This window comes from Haliotis rufescens, unplaced genomic scaffold (genome assembly GCF_023055435.1).
Source record: "Haliotis rufescens isolate VD_foot unplaced genomic scaffold, xgHalRufe1.0.p SCAF_10, whole genome shotgun sequence".
NCBI classification, from domain to species: domain Eukaryota; kingdom Metazoa; phylum Mollusca; class Gastropoda; order Lepetellida; family Haliotidae; genus Haliotis; species Haliotis rufescens.
In genome coordinates, this window is record NW_025963780.1 from 26879041 (window position 1) to 26896510 (window position 17470).

The 17470-nt window shown below is 43.5% G+C and overlaps 1 protein-coding gene across 2 annotated transcripts; it reads left to right on the forward strand.

Moving 5' to 3' along the window:
• The first annotated feature begins 1727 nt into the window (after positions 1-1727).
• On the forward strand, positions 1728-16685 carry LOC124151971. 2 transcript variants are annotated; one of them, XM_046524685.2, is made up of 5 exons: positions 1728-1787; positions 3920-4602; positions 5619-5704; positions 13787-13955; positions 14818-16685. In XM_046524685.2, exons 2-5 carry the CDS (start codon positions 3921-3923, stop codon positions 15201-15203), a joined length of 1323 nt encoding a protein of 440 aa, XP_046380641.2. In that variant the 5' UTR covers positions 1728-1787; position 3920; the 3' UTR covers positions 15204-16685. The 2 variants fall into 2 exon arrangements, with proteins under 2 accessions (XP_046380641.2, XP_046380640.2); XM_046524684.2 differs by lacking the exon at positions 1728-1787 and adding an exon at positions 2259-2410.
• The last annotated feature ends 785 nt before the right edge of the window (positions 16686-17470 follow it).

Consider the following 17470-nt stretch of genomic DNA (forward strand, 5'->3'; position numbering starts at 1 on the left):
CGCAGTTGGGATACAATGGCATTAACCAAGTCAGCGAGTCTGACCAATGCAGGTTCAGACGTTTAGCACTTCCGTGAACCCCACGACAGGGGTATGGTGCTGAAAAACCATACAATATTCAAGATATAGTGAGTGAATGAGTGAGTATCGTTTAACCCCGCGCTCAGTAATATTCCAGCTACGTGACGGCGGTCAGTAAATAATCGAGTCTGGGCCAGACAGTCCAGTGATTGACACCATGAGCATTATCCACGCAATTGGGATACAATGGCATTAACCAAGTCAGCGAGTCTGACCATCCGATCCCGTTAGTTGCCGTTTAGGACACACATAGTCGCCTTTTACGACAAGCATGGGTTGCTGAAGACCTATTCTACCCCGGATCTTCACGGGTCATGTATCAACCAAGTCAGCGAGCCTGACCACCCGATCACCCGTTAGAAGCCCTACAGGCGCATACACAATAGCTTCTGTGTGCACGCGTGTATATATATTTAGGCATAAATAGAGGTCATTATATGGTAGTTTTCATATCATACCCATATCAACCCTCGACCCCTACTTCAGACAGGGGGCCGAAATGGGGGTCAAGTGAGTGAGTTGGGTTTAACGCCGCTTTTAACATTATTCCAGTTATATCGCGGCGTGTCAGCTTAATGTGGGAGGAAAGCCTGAAGTGATGCAGGTCTCCGACGTTTACCACTTCGGTTAAACCCACGAGCACGGGTATGGTGCTGACAAACCTAGACACATAATCGGGGCGAACCGGGATTCGAACCCACAATCATAGGTTTCTGGCTTGCCCAAGGGACGCAACTCTGCACAGCGAATCGCGGCGCCTTAGACGACTTGGCCACCCGTGCCCCCAATGGGGGTCGAGGGTTGATATGTGGTATGATAGGAAAACTACCGTATTATAATAACCCATTTACCATATACCGTAACATCAAATTGTAAAAAGTATCCATTCTTAAAACATCTCTAAATTCCGTGTATATCCGTTAAAACATGTTCACCTTGTTTGAAAGACACAGTGACGGGCAGACGACGCACCAAGGGAGGTAACTCTAATTTCTTACCACCCGGGCTGATATCGATCGCCAATTCAAAATACATATATGGATGTATATATGTCGCATATTAAAGAAAATAGACATTTATAGTGAGTAGAGCGATGTGATATTGCGAGACAGTAACATATTCATATAAACAGTTAGAACAATTTTTTTAAAACATCAAACTTGAATTTTATCATAATGAGAAGCATACATTCATCATTTACGATAAAACATTTTAAAACACATTTCCGTGAAGTTTCCTAAATTTTGTAGTAAGTTTAATTTATTGTTGGGTGTAAGCAATTGCTGGTTTATTCAGACATTTTGTAATTCATCATTAGCTCTGTATTTAAGTGACCTCATTCACGACCTTGCTGCACGTGGACATGCTGCACGTGCACCTCGCTGTTCACTCAGTTGCTGTGCTCCCCTCAGAGTACGGACAATTTTAATACAATTATTTATATGAATATGTCTTTAACAACTTTTCATACTGACATTTTTAAGATGTGAGGTGGTGCAGGGTGTTTATTAACTTTTATGTCACTTTTCAAACATCACTTCTCCTTTATGTAAAAACATATGATTTATGCTGCGTCAAACAGGATGTAGCACTCGAAGCGTGTCTGTGCAGCTGAGCAGGTCGCTATTTCGCTGGGATCTTTTGACTGACTGACTGATATAGGAGATTTAACGTGCGCTTTCCGACTGTAGCGTATTTAGCACACGGGCCTGGCCGGACCATTTAGTGTATTGCGAAAAGGGTTCAAGTGGTGTGTGCAACCCAAGAGGGGGCTATTAGGGGTTGCTTATATTGAATTTTTGGAATTTTTAAATTTGGAATAAATGCCGAGGTGGATGGAGGAGGGAACCGGGTGAGGTGGGTGTTTGTATGTTAATTGGATTTTGGATTGGTAGATTAATGAGTTTTTAGATGCGCTTAATTAGATCTGTTTTGATTAGGAATACGCCTAGGGCCTTGAAGTTTTCTAGTTTATATGGGATCTATTCACGTAATCGTGTATTTATACTACCCGCCGTGACCCACAACCAACCCTGCGTGACTGAAGTGCTTTGTTCACACCGTGTAGCCAGCAAGTCACCCTTCTGCAAGGTTTAATGAACTATACAGCGGATAGGTCGACAGCCTGGTTCCCCGGGTATGTTGCGCTGGCGCTAGTGTAGTGCCAGCGCAGCATACCCAGGGAGCCAGGCTGATAGGTCTATACTATGCTTTGTTCTAAACAACTTCCGGTCCTTCTACTTTCGTTTTAGATTGCACCATATCTAGTATCGTTTAAACATACCACTGGATGAATACATGTCGTACATTGTGGCTCACACATAGAAAGGTAAATTTGTATTACACTTAGCCGTATGCCTGCTGTTTGATTATATGGGTCTACGCACGCTTCAATTACCATAAGTACATGTACACTTCCTAGTTTGGGCGCAGCGAAGCTATGGCAACCGCATGGTCGCGTGCTAGACTTTTGCTGGATGCGTTCACTGCAGCCATTAACATTTCTGTGTGACGCTTGAATTGGCACGGTCACATTTCACCAGCGATAGTCTACCCCATGTATTTCCACGTACATATATATTATCCATCTCTTACGTCTGTGTACAACTATATACCATAACAACATGCCTATGGATATATGGTATTGTCTGGCAGTTCGATTGTACGATTCCGTCAATATCGACTCCATTAACAAAAATATAGGTCGTGTTTGTGATGACGACACTGTTCGCCTCAAGTGGATCTATAAATATATACACATGTAAGCGTGGCTGTGGGCCTAGATGTAGGTCTACTGCAGTTAACACAACATAGTGCTGTGGTCCCATTATTTTACACTGACGGGATCGGGTGGTATGCATGTATGTGTGTGTATCTTTTTGTGTGCACGTGAGTGTGTATGTGTGTTTGTGTGTGTGTGAGTTTGTAGAAGGGGGAGGGTGTGTGTGTGCTGAGAGAGACAGGATGTTTTCAGAGATTTGGCATGAAAATATATTCTTTCAAAGGATTTTATCAAAAACAATTTTTTTTTACCATCTTCTCTCATTTCTTCAAACTTGTTCAGGACGGCGCAGCTAGCGGTTGTGTGTTTCGCTCACCGTGCTGAACATCCCGGTTCCTATACAGGGGTCTGAGACCTGCATCACTTCGGGCTTTCCTCCCACATTTAGCTGACACGCCGCGATAACTGGAATACTGTTAAAAGCGGCGTTAAACTCACTCACTCACTCACTCCTATACAGGGAATGAAGTTCATCCTTTCTGTCTCGCGCCGTGAAGCTGATGACATTGCTGGAGGCGCTCGCGTTAACCAGGTCACCGAGTCGCGGGGATAAGTTCATATGATCCCCAAAACATGACGTGGCTTCAGTTTCTGTGCACTTCACTTTCCAATGTTCAACTTTCACAGCCTGTGATAGAAGTACGTTACGACCAATACGACCCGTGAAGATCCGGGGTAGAATAGGTCTTCAGCAACCCATGCTTGCCGTAAAAGGCAACTATGCTTGTCGCAAGAGGCGGCTAACGGGATCGGGTGGTCAGGGTCGCTGACTTGGTTGATGCATGTCATCGTATCCCAATTGCGTGGATCGATGCTCATGTTATCAGTCACTGGATTGTCTGGTCAAGACTCGATTATATACAGATCGCCGTCATATAGCTGGATTATTGCTGAGTGCGGCGTTAACAACAAACAAATAAACAAGCAATACAGTACTATCAAGCCCAAAGTCCATTCATACATTGTGAATTCGTGGCGAAAAGTCATGATGGTAATTGTGTAATGTGTTTTTAAATGTTTGACGTCTGTATCTGAGTTTTATCAATTGTCTTACAGAATGGCCACGTCACCGTCAGTTGAATGGCGCCAGAAAGGCAATGACGTTTATAAAACCGTCACTGATGGACTTAGCCCCGTGATACAGAAAGAGCGCCTCAACAGCGCGCTCAACTACTACCAAAGAGCGTTGAATGCGGCGGCGACCCCGAATGAAAGATCATCGGCTGCCAAGAACCTTGCTAAAGCATGCTGGAAAATGGCCCCTGTCGTAAAGGCAAGAGACGAGAAACCGGAGATCATCCGATTCTACTTCAAGGAGGCACTGAAATATTTCCGTGATGCAAGATCGGCCAGTAAAGATCAGAAGCTATCCTGGCTGGAAGATCTTCTGACGTCCGCCATTATGTGCTGGACAGAGTTCCTGGGGTACATGGATAACGCCGACATAGAAACACGGATCCGCGAGCTGCATGTAGCAGTTGACTACGTCATCGATGACGTCACACGAGCTGAGGCGTACCTGGAGATAGCCGGTCACTATTTCCATGCGGGGATATCGGCACTTCAGGAGCGCGAGTACAAGAAAAGTCTGAGTCTGCTCAAAGATTGCTGTTTCCCCTTGAACGAGGCGAAGCGGCTCGGCACATCGTCGTCTGGCGTGCTGGAGGGGGTGGAGCACCTGGAGAGGGACTTCTTCGTGCAGATGTGCATCACGGAGTCCATCAAAGCACGCGTTACCGGTAAGGTGAAACTGATGATGATTTGGTTGGTTTGTTGGTTGGTTGTTTAACGCCGCACTCAGCAATATTCCAGCTATATGACGGCGGTCTGTAAATAATCGAGTCTTGACCATTAAGTGGTATTTGGCTTCTCAAACACATGTGATTAAACCTATTGAAGTCGTTCCTATTTAAAACAAGATATATTCGTTTGGTCTTACAATTACCCATGAAACAATAGAAAAAAATCTATTGAATGAAAATAGTATCCCGGGTCTGTACTATTGTAGCTTTGGGACTGATCATGTTATAAAATGGGAATAACCTCTGTTGGAGGCAGGATTCTATTTTTGGCACTTCTCCAAGAAATTTGAATTTAGTTTCTGATATCAAATTCCTGTGTCCCGATTTCTGAACATTATTCTTTTTCCTGGCAAGTTTATAGAATGATTTTATACTGCTATTTCCTTTTAATCTCAAACGACACAGGCTAGCGCTTGTTTACATGCTGCCGTCGCAAGGCAGGAGTACTGCTGCTCAATCACAGGAAACAAACACGTGCTTTTTATGCTAATTGTGTGAATGGCAGGTGCTATGGGTTTTGCAGGATATGCGTACCCTTGTTTTAGTGTTATCACTGATTTTCAGTAATCCATTCATATAATTTTCACTAGTCTTCTATTGTACAGTTTACGCCAAAAGGAATCTGTTTCGTCGGATAAGCTATACTGGTTATTCTCCGGCGTTGATGTCTCATATTCGCAATAGATTATGATACCTGCACCTACATAAACATTTCGGATGTTGTTGTTGTTTGTTTGTTGTTTAACGCCGTACTCTGCAATATTCCAGCTATATAACGGCGGTCTGTAAATAATCGAGTGCAGACAAAACAATCCAGTGATTAATATCATGAGCATCGATCCACGCAATAGGGATCGATGACACTTCGTATGTATCACATTAAAGTTAAGTTATGAGAGGATTTATACATATTTCTGACCCACGTGTCGTTTTGTGCCAATGCTTTGTGGCAGGTGACGAACTCTTGTCGTGTGTGATCCGTGACGAAGAGGTGCTGAACATTGACATGGTGTGGGAGATCACAGACTGGTACAGGACGGTGAGCAGTTTCACGTGTAGACAAATCAGCCCTCAATACCTTAGTGAGTGAGTGAGTTGGGATTAACGCCGCCTTAAACAGTATTTCAGTTCTATCACGGCGTATCAGTTTAATGTGGGAGGAAAGCCCGAAGTGATGCAGGTCTCAGACGTTTACCACTTCGGTGAGACCCACGAGTACGGGTATGGTGCTGACAAACCTAGAAACATGATCAGGGCGAACCGAGATTCGGACTCACAATCATAGGTTTCTGGCGTGCCCGAGGGACGCAACTCTGAACACTGAATTGCCGCGCCTTAGAAGACACCTTAGACTTGTTGGTGGATAGTGAGTGAGTATGGTTTTACGCCGCTTTTAGCAATATTCCAGCAACATCACGGCGGGGGACACCACTCCAGAAATGGGCTTCAATCATTGTACCCATGGCTGAAATCGAGCCCGGGTCTTCGGCGTGACGAACGAACGCTTTAACCACTAGGCTGCCGGACCGCCCCCGTTGGTGGATAGACTGATTAGTGATTGGGAATGGTATGAGTGAGTGATTTGGTTAAACGCTGCTGTGAACAGTATTCTGTTATTTTACGGCGTGTCAACTTCATGTGGAAAACGTCGACATATATCCTTTGGTGAAATCCACGGTCATGGTGCTGTCGAACCGATTACCTTGATCTTTGACCTTTGACCTTGGGTTTGAATTTAGAATTAATTGACATGAATTTAGAATTCAAACCCAAGATCATTGACATCTTCGATAATCCAAGGAACAAAGCGTCCCAGAAGCTATTCCAGCGACATCGACGGCAAAAACATTGTTTGTCATCGCGATAGGCGTACACTCTGACCATTAGGCTTTTCCATAAGACTTTAGTATCGACCTTCAAGAAAACTATCTTTCCAGTGTCATCGCAGCCCGATTTTCGGATCGTTGCTCACGAAGTATCACGTACGTCCGTCACAGGACGTCATATTGCTGAGAAAATATTGTAAGAATATTGTAAAAATAAAACGACGAAAATTTCAAAATCGCATTCCTGAACAACAACGCATAGAAAGCCACAACTACTGTTAATGACCAGCATTAATTTGATTATTTCTTTTGTGCGGTAGTCCGTTATAATTAACTTTTAGTTATCTCCCTTGTGTTGATTATTATGGAGAGGATTGCATGTCGCCGTTGATTTCGCATGCCAGTCACGAAGAAAAACAAAGTAATGATGGGTAAAACACAATCACAACTCAATCTCAAAGCCCATTTGTGTATTTCTCGTCGATTGCAGCGGATTAAATTATCTCAAGACACTAATACGTCTTTGTTCTCTCACGAACAAAAGGGTTTTCTTCATGTGCGCGAAAACTGAACCCCTTGCAACATTCAAACACAGTTGATTCCTCTCATTTAGCACAGAAGTGTTGGAACTTTCAGTTATCCTTTAAAGATGGAATCTACAAAAGGTGGGCCACCAAAACTGTCACTTAATGCTGAATTTGATTCTAAACACTTGCGAAGCACTCGTTCTGAGCCTGGTTTGCCAAGACGGTCTAGTAGATCGACAAAGGGAATTCATCCCGATAGATACGAGTTTAACACAGAAAAACAAGACTTGAAGTATGCTAGGAGTGGTTATGCTGCTCGTTTGACGGCAATTATTAATACGGCAAGGTCTCAAATTACGGAAAATAGGTCGAAACGTTCATGTAAATCAGTCTAAGCAAATTGCTGAAATGCAGGCCACACAAGTCAAGCAGGAAGCAACACACAGAAAGGATATGGCAGATTTGGAGGTGAAAATGCGTGAAGACATGCTTGAAATAGGTAGTAATGTGGCTGATAGGAAAACTCATTTTCAGGAACATGGAAAACAGGAATATATTCAGAAGTGGTTGGAAGCATCTGATGGTGCTGTCAAGTGTAGTAACGTGGATCAACAAAACCCTCATTCAGAAGCACTTACCCCAAGTATGAAAGAAACACTCAGATCACAACCAACACAACTCAACATACATGTTCCCAGTTTCGAGGTATCTCGACCTCCTGTCACTGTGCAAAACCGTCAACCATACGAACCGATTGACGCATGGCTAGATCACCTCATTCTTGGACAAGAAACGATATCCGAGGTGAATTCTTCAGATAAAGATCACCTAACTCATGCTCTTATCAAGCTAGAGAGCGAGCGCAATCTGCCTAAGATTGACTTACCGAAGTTTAGTGGTAAAGCTATTGAATGGCCTTGTTTCATCGAGCGGTTTCATGCGCAAGTACATACTCGACCCGGAATATTTGATGTTCGGCGAATGGACTTACTTCAGTCTCGTTTGGAAGGGGATGCAAAACACCTTGTGCAACGGCTAGGATCTTCAGGTCGCAACTATGCTTTAGCACTACAAGAGTTAAAGCGTGCCTTCGGCCATCGTATCAAGGTCGCAAGAGCTTTCTTGGAAAGAGTGACCTCAGGATCGATGATTGCAAGTCACGACCCATCATCTCTTCGAAAGTTCTACGTTACTATTCGGGACTGCATTACAACACTTGAGCAATTTCAGTATTTGTCTGAATTACACAGCCCAGATATGGTGCTCAGAATTGCAAGACGTTTACCAAATGACAAAATCACAAAATGGAATGAGTTTGTGCGACACATCACAAGAACTAGAGAACCCAACCTGTATGATCTCAACAATTGGCTAAGAGACAGGGTAGATGCAGATTTCAACCCATATGCCATTGCATTCGCTGCTCATACATCAACCCAAAGGAAATTGTCTAAACATAACGGATCTTCAGGGTACAAGGGACCTGAAAGACAAAGCACAGTATATGCTACGACGGTTTCCATGACTGACATACAAAACAGTAAGACTCCGCTTGCTCGAAAAGGTTCAGTCAAGCAATATGACAGTCGTTCAAAGTTACCATGCCCAATGTGTAAACAGCCTCATTATCTATATCACTGTCCACTGTTTTCAAACAAGCCTGTTCCTGAACGAAGTACTGTCGTCACTGAGAATAAGCTTTGTTTCAACTGCTTGAAACCCTCTCACACAGCAGATAAGTGTTTCTCTTTGATGGCATGCCGAGAACCAGGATGTGGCAAGAGACATCACACAATGTTGCATCGAAATAATCCAGAAACAGTTGAAGCAATAAACAAGAAGATGCAGTCATTTGGAAACACAGTGTTCTTTCAGATTGTGCCAATTCTTGCGCATGGACAGAGTGGTAGAGTTATGAAAACGTTTGCATTGTTAGATTCTGCCAGCGATGTCACCTTGATTCATGATGAGTTTGTGCAGGATTTTGGAATCAAAGGAGAACGGCAAACTCTTAAGATGAAAACATGTAATAGTATAACTACAGAGCCATCAAGCAGAGTTTCCCTTAACATTACATCAGCAAATATGCTTGATGCCTCCAACATTCATGTAAAAGAAGCATGGACAGTCAAATCCAATGCTTTTGATTGCCGACCTCAGTGCGTGAATCCAGACTGGAAGCATATCAAACACCTAGACATACCCTCAGTTGAACCAGCACAAATCAAGATGTTGATTGGCTTAAACATTCCTGAGGCACACTTGCAAGTTGAAGTCATTGAGGGACAAAAAGATGAACCAGTTGCTGTTCGCACTGCCCTGGGATGGTCACTCATGGGGGTGGCAAGTTGTGAAAGTAGTGCTGCTCAGGAAGTCCAAGCCAGTGTCAATCTCACAATTACACGCGATCTGGAAATACACGAGAGTGTTGAGCGATTCTGGAAAACTGAGTCCTTTGGAGCTGCGTATGACAAGAAGCAATCATCGTCCATTGATGATCGAAAAGCAGAACACATCCTGAAAGAGACTACCTGTTTAGTGGATGGACATTACCAAGTTGGTATGCTCTGGAAAAAGGCGGATTGCATTCTCCCGAACAACTATGCTGCTGCGGAGAAACGATTCAAGCTCTTGGCAAAGAGACTAATGCATGATAAAGATTTCGGGATCATGTACAGCAACACTCTGAATGGCTATATATCAAATGGTCATGCACGAAAACTCATGCAGGAGGAAATAGCCAGTGTTTCACCACGAACGTGGTATATACCGCACCATGGAGTCACAAGCCCAAATAAGTCTGGCAAGGTGAGGGTAGTTTTTGATGCGGCTGCAGCGTATGCCGGAACATCATTAAATGACAATCTGTTGAGTGGCCCAGATTTAGTGAATAACTTGTTTGGAGTGATTCAGAGGTTCAGGTTATATCAAATTGCCCTCATGGCTGATGTGGAAGGCATGTTCCACCAAGTAAGAGTTTTTGAACATGACTCAGACTCACTAAGATTCTTATGGAAAGCCGACAACCAGCAACCTGGTCCACCTGATGTCTACAAAATGATTGTCCACATCTTTGGAGCCACCGATTCATGTTCTTGTGCATGTTATGCACTCCAGCAAACTGCTCGCGACAACGCAAATGAATTTCATCCATCAGTGATCAAGGCTGTTTCGAGAGACTTCTACGTTGACGATCTGGTGAAGTCAGTTGAAACTGTAGCTGAAGCGATCCAGATGACACAGGACCTACCAAATCTGATGCAAAAGGGTGGTTTTCATTTACATAAGTGGGTCTCAAACTCAGAGAAAGTCCTTGCTGTCATTCCTGAAAGTCAAAAAGCAAATCAGCCTAAAGACTTTGATTTAGATGAACAACCCCTGCAACGTGCTCTAGGACTGCGCTGGAATGTTGAACAGGACTGCTTTACATTCAATCCCACACATAGGGATGTGACAAACACTAAAAGAGCTGTAGTCAGTACTGTTTGTTCAATATTCGATCCATGCGGATATCTTGCTCCATTCACCATCCGCGCCAAATTTATGATCCAAGAAATATGGCGACGTGGTCTCGATTGGGATGATACACTTCCAATAGATATCCAAGCAAAATGGGAAGTATGGCACAGCGAGCTGGAACAGTTACACGATTTCAATTTACCCAGGCATCACCTGCTGTTCTCGTCACAGTTTGATCATGTAGAAGTGCATGTATTTGCTGACTCTTCAGAGAAAGGATACGGTGCTGTAGCATATCTTCGGTACTTGCTTAATTCCGGGACAAACACATGCTCATTCCTGGCTGCAAAGACTCATATTGCACCATTAACTCCACAGTTGACGATACCCAGGCTGGAACTTCAAGGGGCAGTTTTAGCAATCCGTTTGTGGGTTGTGCTGAAAAAAGAGCTGGACCTGAAAATAGAAAGAGTTGTGTTCTGGACAGATTCGAATACTGTGCTACAATATCTGAACAATGAAACGAAACGCTTCAAGCCATTCGTAGCCAACAGAGTGTCGGAAATCCTTGACTCAAGCGACTGTAAGCAGTGGCGTCATGTTGCAAGTGTGGACAATCCAGCTGACCACTCATGCATGCAGCCTAACACAATCTCATCCATGGTTTCATGGACCAGAATTCCTCTGGTCATCTGAAGACAACTGGCCTTTACATGAGATTCCAGGACACCTGGGAATGACCCAGAAATCAAAGGCAAATGTGTGATGAAGAGTCTTGTCAAACGAGATCAATCAGCTCCTGACTTACAAGGCCTCAAGCTGTCGGGCATCTTGGATCCAGCTGACTTTTCATCTTGGCAACGACTTGTCGGCCTGTCGGCATGGACTTTAAGAGCAGTTCGAAACTTTCTGTCAACACTGAAACACAGAGAACTGAAACCAAATCGCAACAAAACAATGACAGTGAGGGAGCGAACAGAGGTCGAGTATCACTTGATTGAAGAAACACAGAGGGAAGCGTTCCCTGAGGAATTTGCTAATCTTGAAGCAGGTCAGGGGCTCTCAGCGAAATCAAAACTCTTTCCGTTGTCTCCGACATTTGACGGTAGATTAATCAGAGTTGGAGGAAGACTGCGCAAAGCTCAGATTCCCAATGAAGCCAAGTATCAGATAATCATGCCTGGCAATCACCCAGTGACTCACCTGATCATGGAAGATATGCATATCAAGTCTGCACATTGTGGCCAAGAGCATATGATAGCACTTGTCAGACAACAATATTGGCCAGTCAATGCAAGGAAAATAGCCAAACAAGTTCTACGCAGTTGCCGTGATTGCCACCGAAGACGAGCAAAGCCCACCATTGTCAATATGGCAGATGTGCCTATATGTCGGATTAGTGCTTTTGAAGGCGTGTTTGCTCATACAGGAGTTGATTATTTCGGTCCACTGATGGTGAAGGAACGTAGAAGCACAGTGAAGAGGTGGGGCTGTCTATTTACATGTCTCTCAACAAGAGCCGTCCACATTGAGCTTGCAAATTCACTTGAGACAGATGAATTTTTGTTGGTTCTTCGGAGTTTCATAGGACGTCGTGGACATCCTGGTCATCTTTATAGTGAAAACGGCACTAATTTCCGCAGTGCAGACAATGAACTGTATCAATGTTTGCAGAACATCCAGCAAACCAAAATTGCTGACTACCTCACCCCGATGAAGATTGAATGGCATTTTAATCCCCCTCTCAGTCCTCACTTTGGTGGAGCGTGGGAAAGGTTAGTGCGTTCTGTCAAAGCCGCCTTGAGGTCAGTCCTGAAAAATCTCCGTGTTCGAGAAACTGTTCTTCGAGTTGCCTTGATCGAAGTTGAAGCTGTCTTGAACAGCAGGCCACTGACCTACAACAGTACTTGCACAAAGTGAACACAGAGCTCAGATTTCCTATGAACATTCATCTAGATATATTGATTATCATTTTCTTTACTTGGACATTTAGGTTATTAATGGTAGCAAATGCTTTTGACCCTGTCAGGGGGGTGGCTATGTTAATGACCAGCATTAATTTGATTATTTCTTTTGTGCGGTAGTCCGTTATAATTAACTTTAAGTTATCTCCCTTGTGTTGATTATTATGGAGAGGATTGCATGTCGCCGTTGATTTCGCATGCCAGTCACGAAGAAAAACAAAGTAATGATGGGTAAAACACAATCACAACTCAATCTCAAAGCCCATTTGTGTATTTCTCGTCGATTGCAGCGGATTAAATTATCTCAAGACACTAATACGTCTTTGTTCTCTCACGAACAACTACTAGTTTTGCGCGGTTTTGACAATATTAAGAACCAAGTTGTTCAAAGCATTTTGAATTGCACTTAACTTCATTGTCATAAGCGTTGTTACTTTTAAAATAGAACTCCTATTTTTATTTAACTGACTGCAGATGTTTGTCACCATAATGTGAGGTATTAGATTATTTCTTCATAATTAGTGAGTGAGTATGGTTTTACGCCGCTTTTAGCAATATTCCAGCAACATCACGGCGGGGGACACCAGAAATGGGCTTCACACATTGTACCCATGTCGGGAATCGAACCCGGGTCTTCAGCGTGACGAGCGAACGCTTTAACCACTCGGCTACCCGACCGCCCCTCTTCATAATTAAGTCGAGCCACAGAGTCATGTTGCTATTTAGTTTTTTAGGGTCATGAGAAAACACCAACGTAAGGACCTTCAGAGTGTTGCTGTAAGTTTGTTTGTTTGTTTGTTTGTTTGTTTGTTTGTTGACGCCGCACTCAGCACTATTCCAGCTATATGACGGCGGTCTGTAAAATAATCGAGTATGAACCAGACAATCCAGTGATTGACATCATGAGCATGGATCCACGCAATCAAGTCAGCGAGCCTGACCACCCGATCCCGTTAGTCGCCTCTTACGACAAGCATAGTCGCCTTTTACGACAAGCATGGGTTGCTGACGACCTATTCTACCCCAGATCTTCACGGGTCCCGTTAAATATGTAATAAGAAACACACGTCTTAAGAATGTAATAGGTCTTAGATATTATAATGAATATATTGTCAGCAAGCGTTGCTAACTGTCCATCTATTCGTACACACCGTAACCAATATCATGCATATATTTAAGAATTAAAGGACGCTGGGGAGTGTTATATTGTACGATAAAAAACGCCCACGAGCCGTTTACTTCTGATATGAGGTGTCAACATTATTAATCTTATTATAATCCCAAAATATAAGAAATGTAAGTGAACGACTCACATATAAACTTAAAGCTGGTGTTTTGTTCTCAGGCGATTATGCTGACGCGAGAGAGTGACTTAGAGATGGAGGCAATTGCCCACTCCCGTCTGGGGCGAGTCTATGACCAGGTGTTGATGATGAAAGACAAAGCTAAGGAAAACTTCAACAGATGTCTGCATCTCGCCAACCTCATGGTGCCAAGGACATTCCATAGTGAAGGTGGGTGGAGAACTGTTCACATTTTTTGGTCATTGCTTCCATGGAATATGAATATGCCATTAAGTTCCGATAGCACGAAATATATAATTATACTCACCGCCAAAGGAAACGCGAATACCATACTTGTTGGTTAATAAATGAAGACTTTATGTTGCATGAACCGACGCTCATGAATGCAGCACGCGACGTCATAGCACCATGACTCGAGATGCACCATTTGGCTCGTGCAGGATTAGCGGGCAAAGTTTGGAAATCACGTGCAGCGTATCGTGATTTGAATAAAGAGACTGTGGTAACACTCGACTGATTGCTAGTTTTGTCATTAATTTGTACACATTGGAAACAGCTCTTCTTAAGGTACTTACTTCTATATATGTTTCTGTGGGTCGCGTTTCTTTTCGCGGTAAGTATAAATGGAGAGTATTTCCCAACGGGGATGCACTTACAATTCTGGGCGTGGATTTGGTGGATATTTTGTTGTTGTTTTGTTTGTTGTTTAACTCAGCAATATTCCAGCTATATGACAGCGGTCTGTACATAATCGAGTCTGGGCCAGAAAATGTAGTGAATGGTATCATGAACATCGATCCACGCAATTGGGGATACCAAGTATTAAAAAACAAAAGGCCTGATAGATTGATACATTATAGCCGTCGCCATTCATTTCCTGTTTTTGGGGCGGTCGGGTAGCCTAGTGGTTAAAGTGTTCGCTCGTCATGCCGAAGACCCGGGTTCGATTCCCGACATGGGTACAATGTGTGAAGCCCATCTCTGGTGTCCCCCGCCGTGATATTGCTGGAATATTGCTAAAAGCGGCGTAAAACCATACTCACTCACTCACTCAATTCCTGTTTTACCTCAGATTGGCTCATCTACGCCAAATCAGCCCTACGACGCTACCAACAACAAACTGTCAGGGAGGAGGAGATAGCCAAACAGGAGGAGAGGGCCAAGGTCAACGACGAAATCAAGGACGATCTAACGAAGATCAACTCAACCTTTGAGAAGTCGACTAAGATGGAGTTTTTGGAGTTTCTGTACAAGACCTACCCTCCCACAAACTCCACCTATAAGAAGGAAGCCCTCCCAGACAATCCCGACATAAAGGGGGTAAATAAGGTGTACTGCAAGGCCGTGACGCACTACCACCCCGATAAAGTGGATGTGGAGAAGCATGGGCTCAAGTGGAAAGTGCTGAGCGGAGAGATCACCAAGCTGCTCACAATGAGCTATGAAGATATGAAGTAGAAGGGGCGGTGGGGTAGTCTAGTGGATACAGCGTTCGCTCGTTACGCTGAAGACTCCGGTTGGATTCCCCACATGGGTACTATGTGTGAAGCCAATTTCTCCGCCGTAATTGTGCTTGAATATTGCTAAAAGCGGCGTAAAACCCAACTCACTCACTAACTCTGAAGTAGATGAAGTCGTTACACAAGTTAACATCACTCACAGAATTCCAAGATGTTTCAAATCTAGATTTGTACATGTATACTCATTTGATAATTGTGTTGTGACGAGTCCGTTATACATGTTTGTTTGTTTGTTTGTTTGTTTGTTTGTTTGTTGTTTAACGCCGCACTCAGCAATATTCCAGCTATATGACGGTGGTCTGTAAATAATCGAGTCTGGGCCAGACAATCCAGTGATTTACATCATGAGCATCGATCCACGCAATTGGGATCGATGACATGCATCAACCAAGTCAGTGAGTCTGACCACCCGATCCCGTTAGTCGCCTCTACCGACAAGCATAGTCGCCTTTGACGGCAAGTATGGGTTGCTGAAGACCTATTCTACCCCGGATCTTCACGGGTCCTGTTAAATATGTAATAAGAAACACACGTCTTAAGAATGTAATAGATCTTAGATTATATAATGAATATATTGTCAGCAAGCGTTGCTAACTGTCCATCTATTCGTACACACCGTATCCAATATCATGCATTTATTTAAGAATTAAAGGACGCTGGGGAGTGTTATATTGTACGATAAACAACGAGCCGTTTACTTCTGATATGAGGTGTCAACATTATTAATATTATTATAATATCAAAATATATATAAAAAAAAGATTTTTTCAGGATTTAAACATAATTACCCGTATTTAAGTAATGGTGAAACCATACATACAATCCAATCTCAGCAATGTTGGGATGTCCATTTTATGAAAGGGGGTTAAGTTTGGTATTACCTGAATATTCAAACAATTCTCACGTTGATTATCTTTTCTTCAAATACCGATTTCCCTATCTCGCCAACTTTCGGATGCGACCGTCTGGCCATTGCGTTTATCTGCGTTGCCCAGCTACATCTAGGGGAAACAATTCACTTCTCTCTCAGATTGACCTGATGTATGTGAGTACATGCTGGTCAGTGTTTGTCTTCAGCCATGTTCTGTGTCTTTATCAATTTAAATCAAAACGTGATTAAGATCCGGGTTAGAATAGTTCTTTAGCAACCCATGCTTATCATAAGAGGCGACTGATAGGATCGGGTGGTCAGGCTCGCTGACTTGGTTGTTGTATATCACCGTATGCTCATTAAACCAATCACCGGATTGTCTAGACTCGATTATTTACTGACCGCCGTCATATACTAGTACATGTAGCTGGAGTATTGCTGAGTGGGGCGTTCAACAACAAACAAATAAACAAATCATGATCAGAGACATTTGTTGGTTTGTATTTACAATATATGTGTAATAAATGTGTAATAAATGTTGAGACGTTTCGTGTGGATAGCTTGTTTTGGAGAAACACTTTCGGTTCTGTTCCTCGCAATGTCTGGAAAAACAGCGACATATTTCAACATTAATAAACATATTTCTAATGTCACCCATTTATGAAGCAGCCATCGATACTGTGACATAACCACAGTCGTAATAGGGGGCACGGGTGACCCAGTCGTCTAAGGCGTCGTGATTCGCAGAGTTGCGTCCCTTGGGCACGCCAGAAACCTATGATTGTAGGTTCGAATCCCGGTTCGCCCCGATTATGTTTCTAGGTTTGTCAGCACCATACTCGTGCTCGTGGGTTTCACCAAAGTGGTAAACGTCTAAGACCTGCATCACTTCGGGCTTTCCTCCCACATTTAGCTGACACGCCGCGATAACTGGAATACTGTTAAAAGCCGCGTTTAACCCGACTCACTCACTCACAGTAATATACATGTAGATACGAGTGAGAGTTTTGTAACGCTGCATCAGCATCGAGTTCAGGACTAAGACTCCCCTTGAGTACAGCTTTTTTTAAGTGTTTGTCTTTAATATGCAGGGGTAAAAGGCTACTGCATTTCTCCCATCTTCCCGAGGCAAGAGAGTTAACTGACTTTAAAAGTCCAGTTTCCACCCTTGCCGAACTAGGCTGGTATTAGTGGGCTTGATCGTAGCGCCACCAGTGGCTTTTACCAGTGATGTCCCTTCTAAGCCTCTTCTATGGACCAATCAGATTCCACCTCTCGTATCACTTGCGTTTGCTTCGCACAAAATGGTGGCGCCCAGCCAGGACGATCTGATT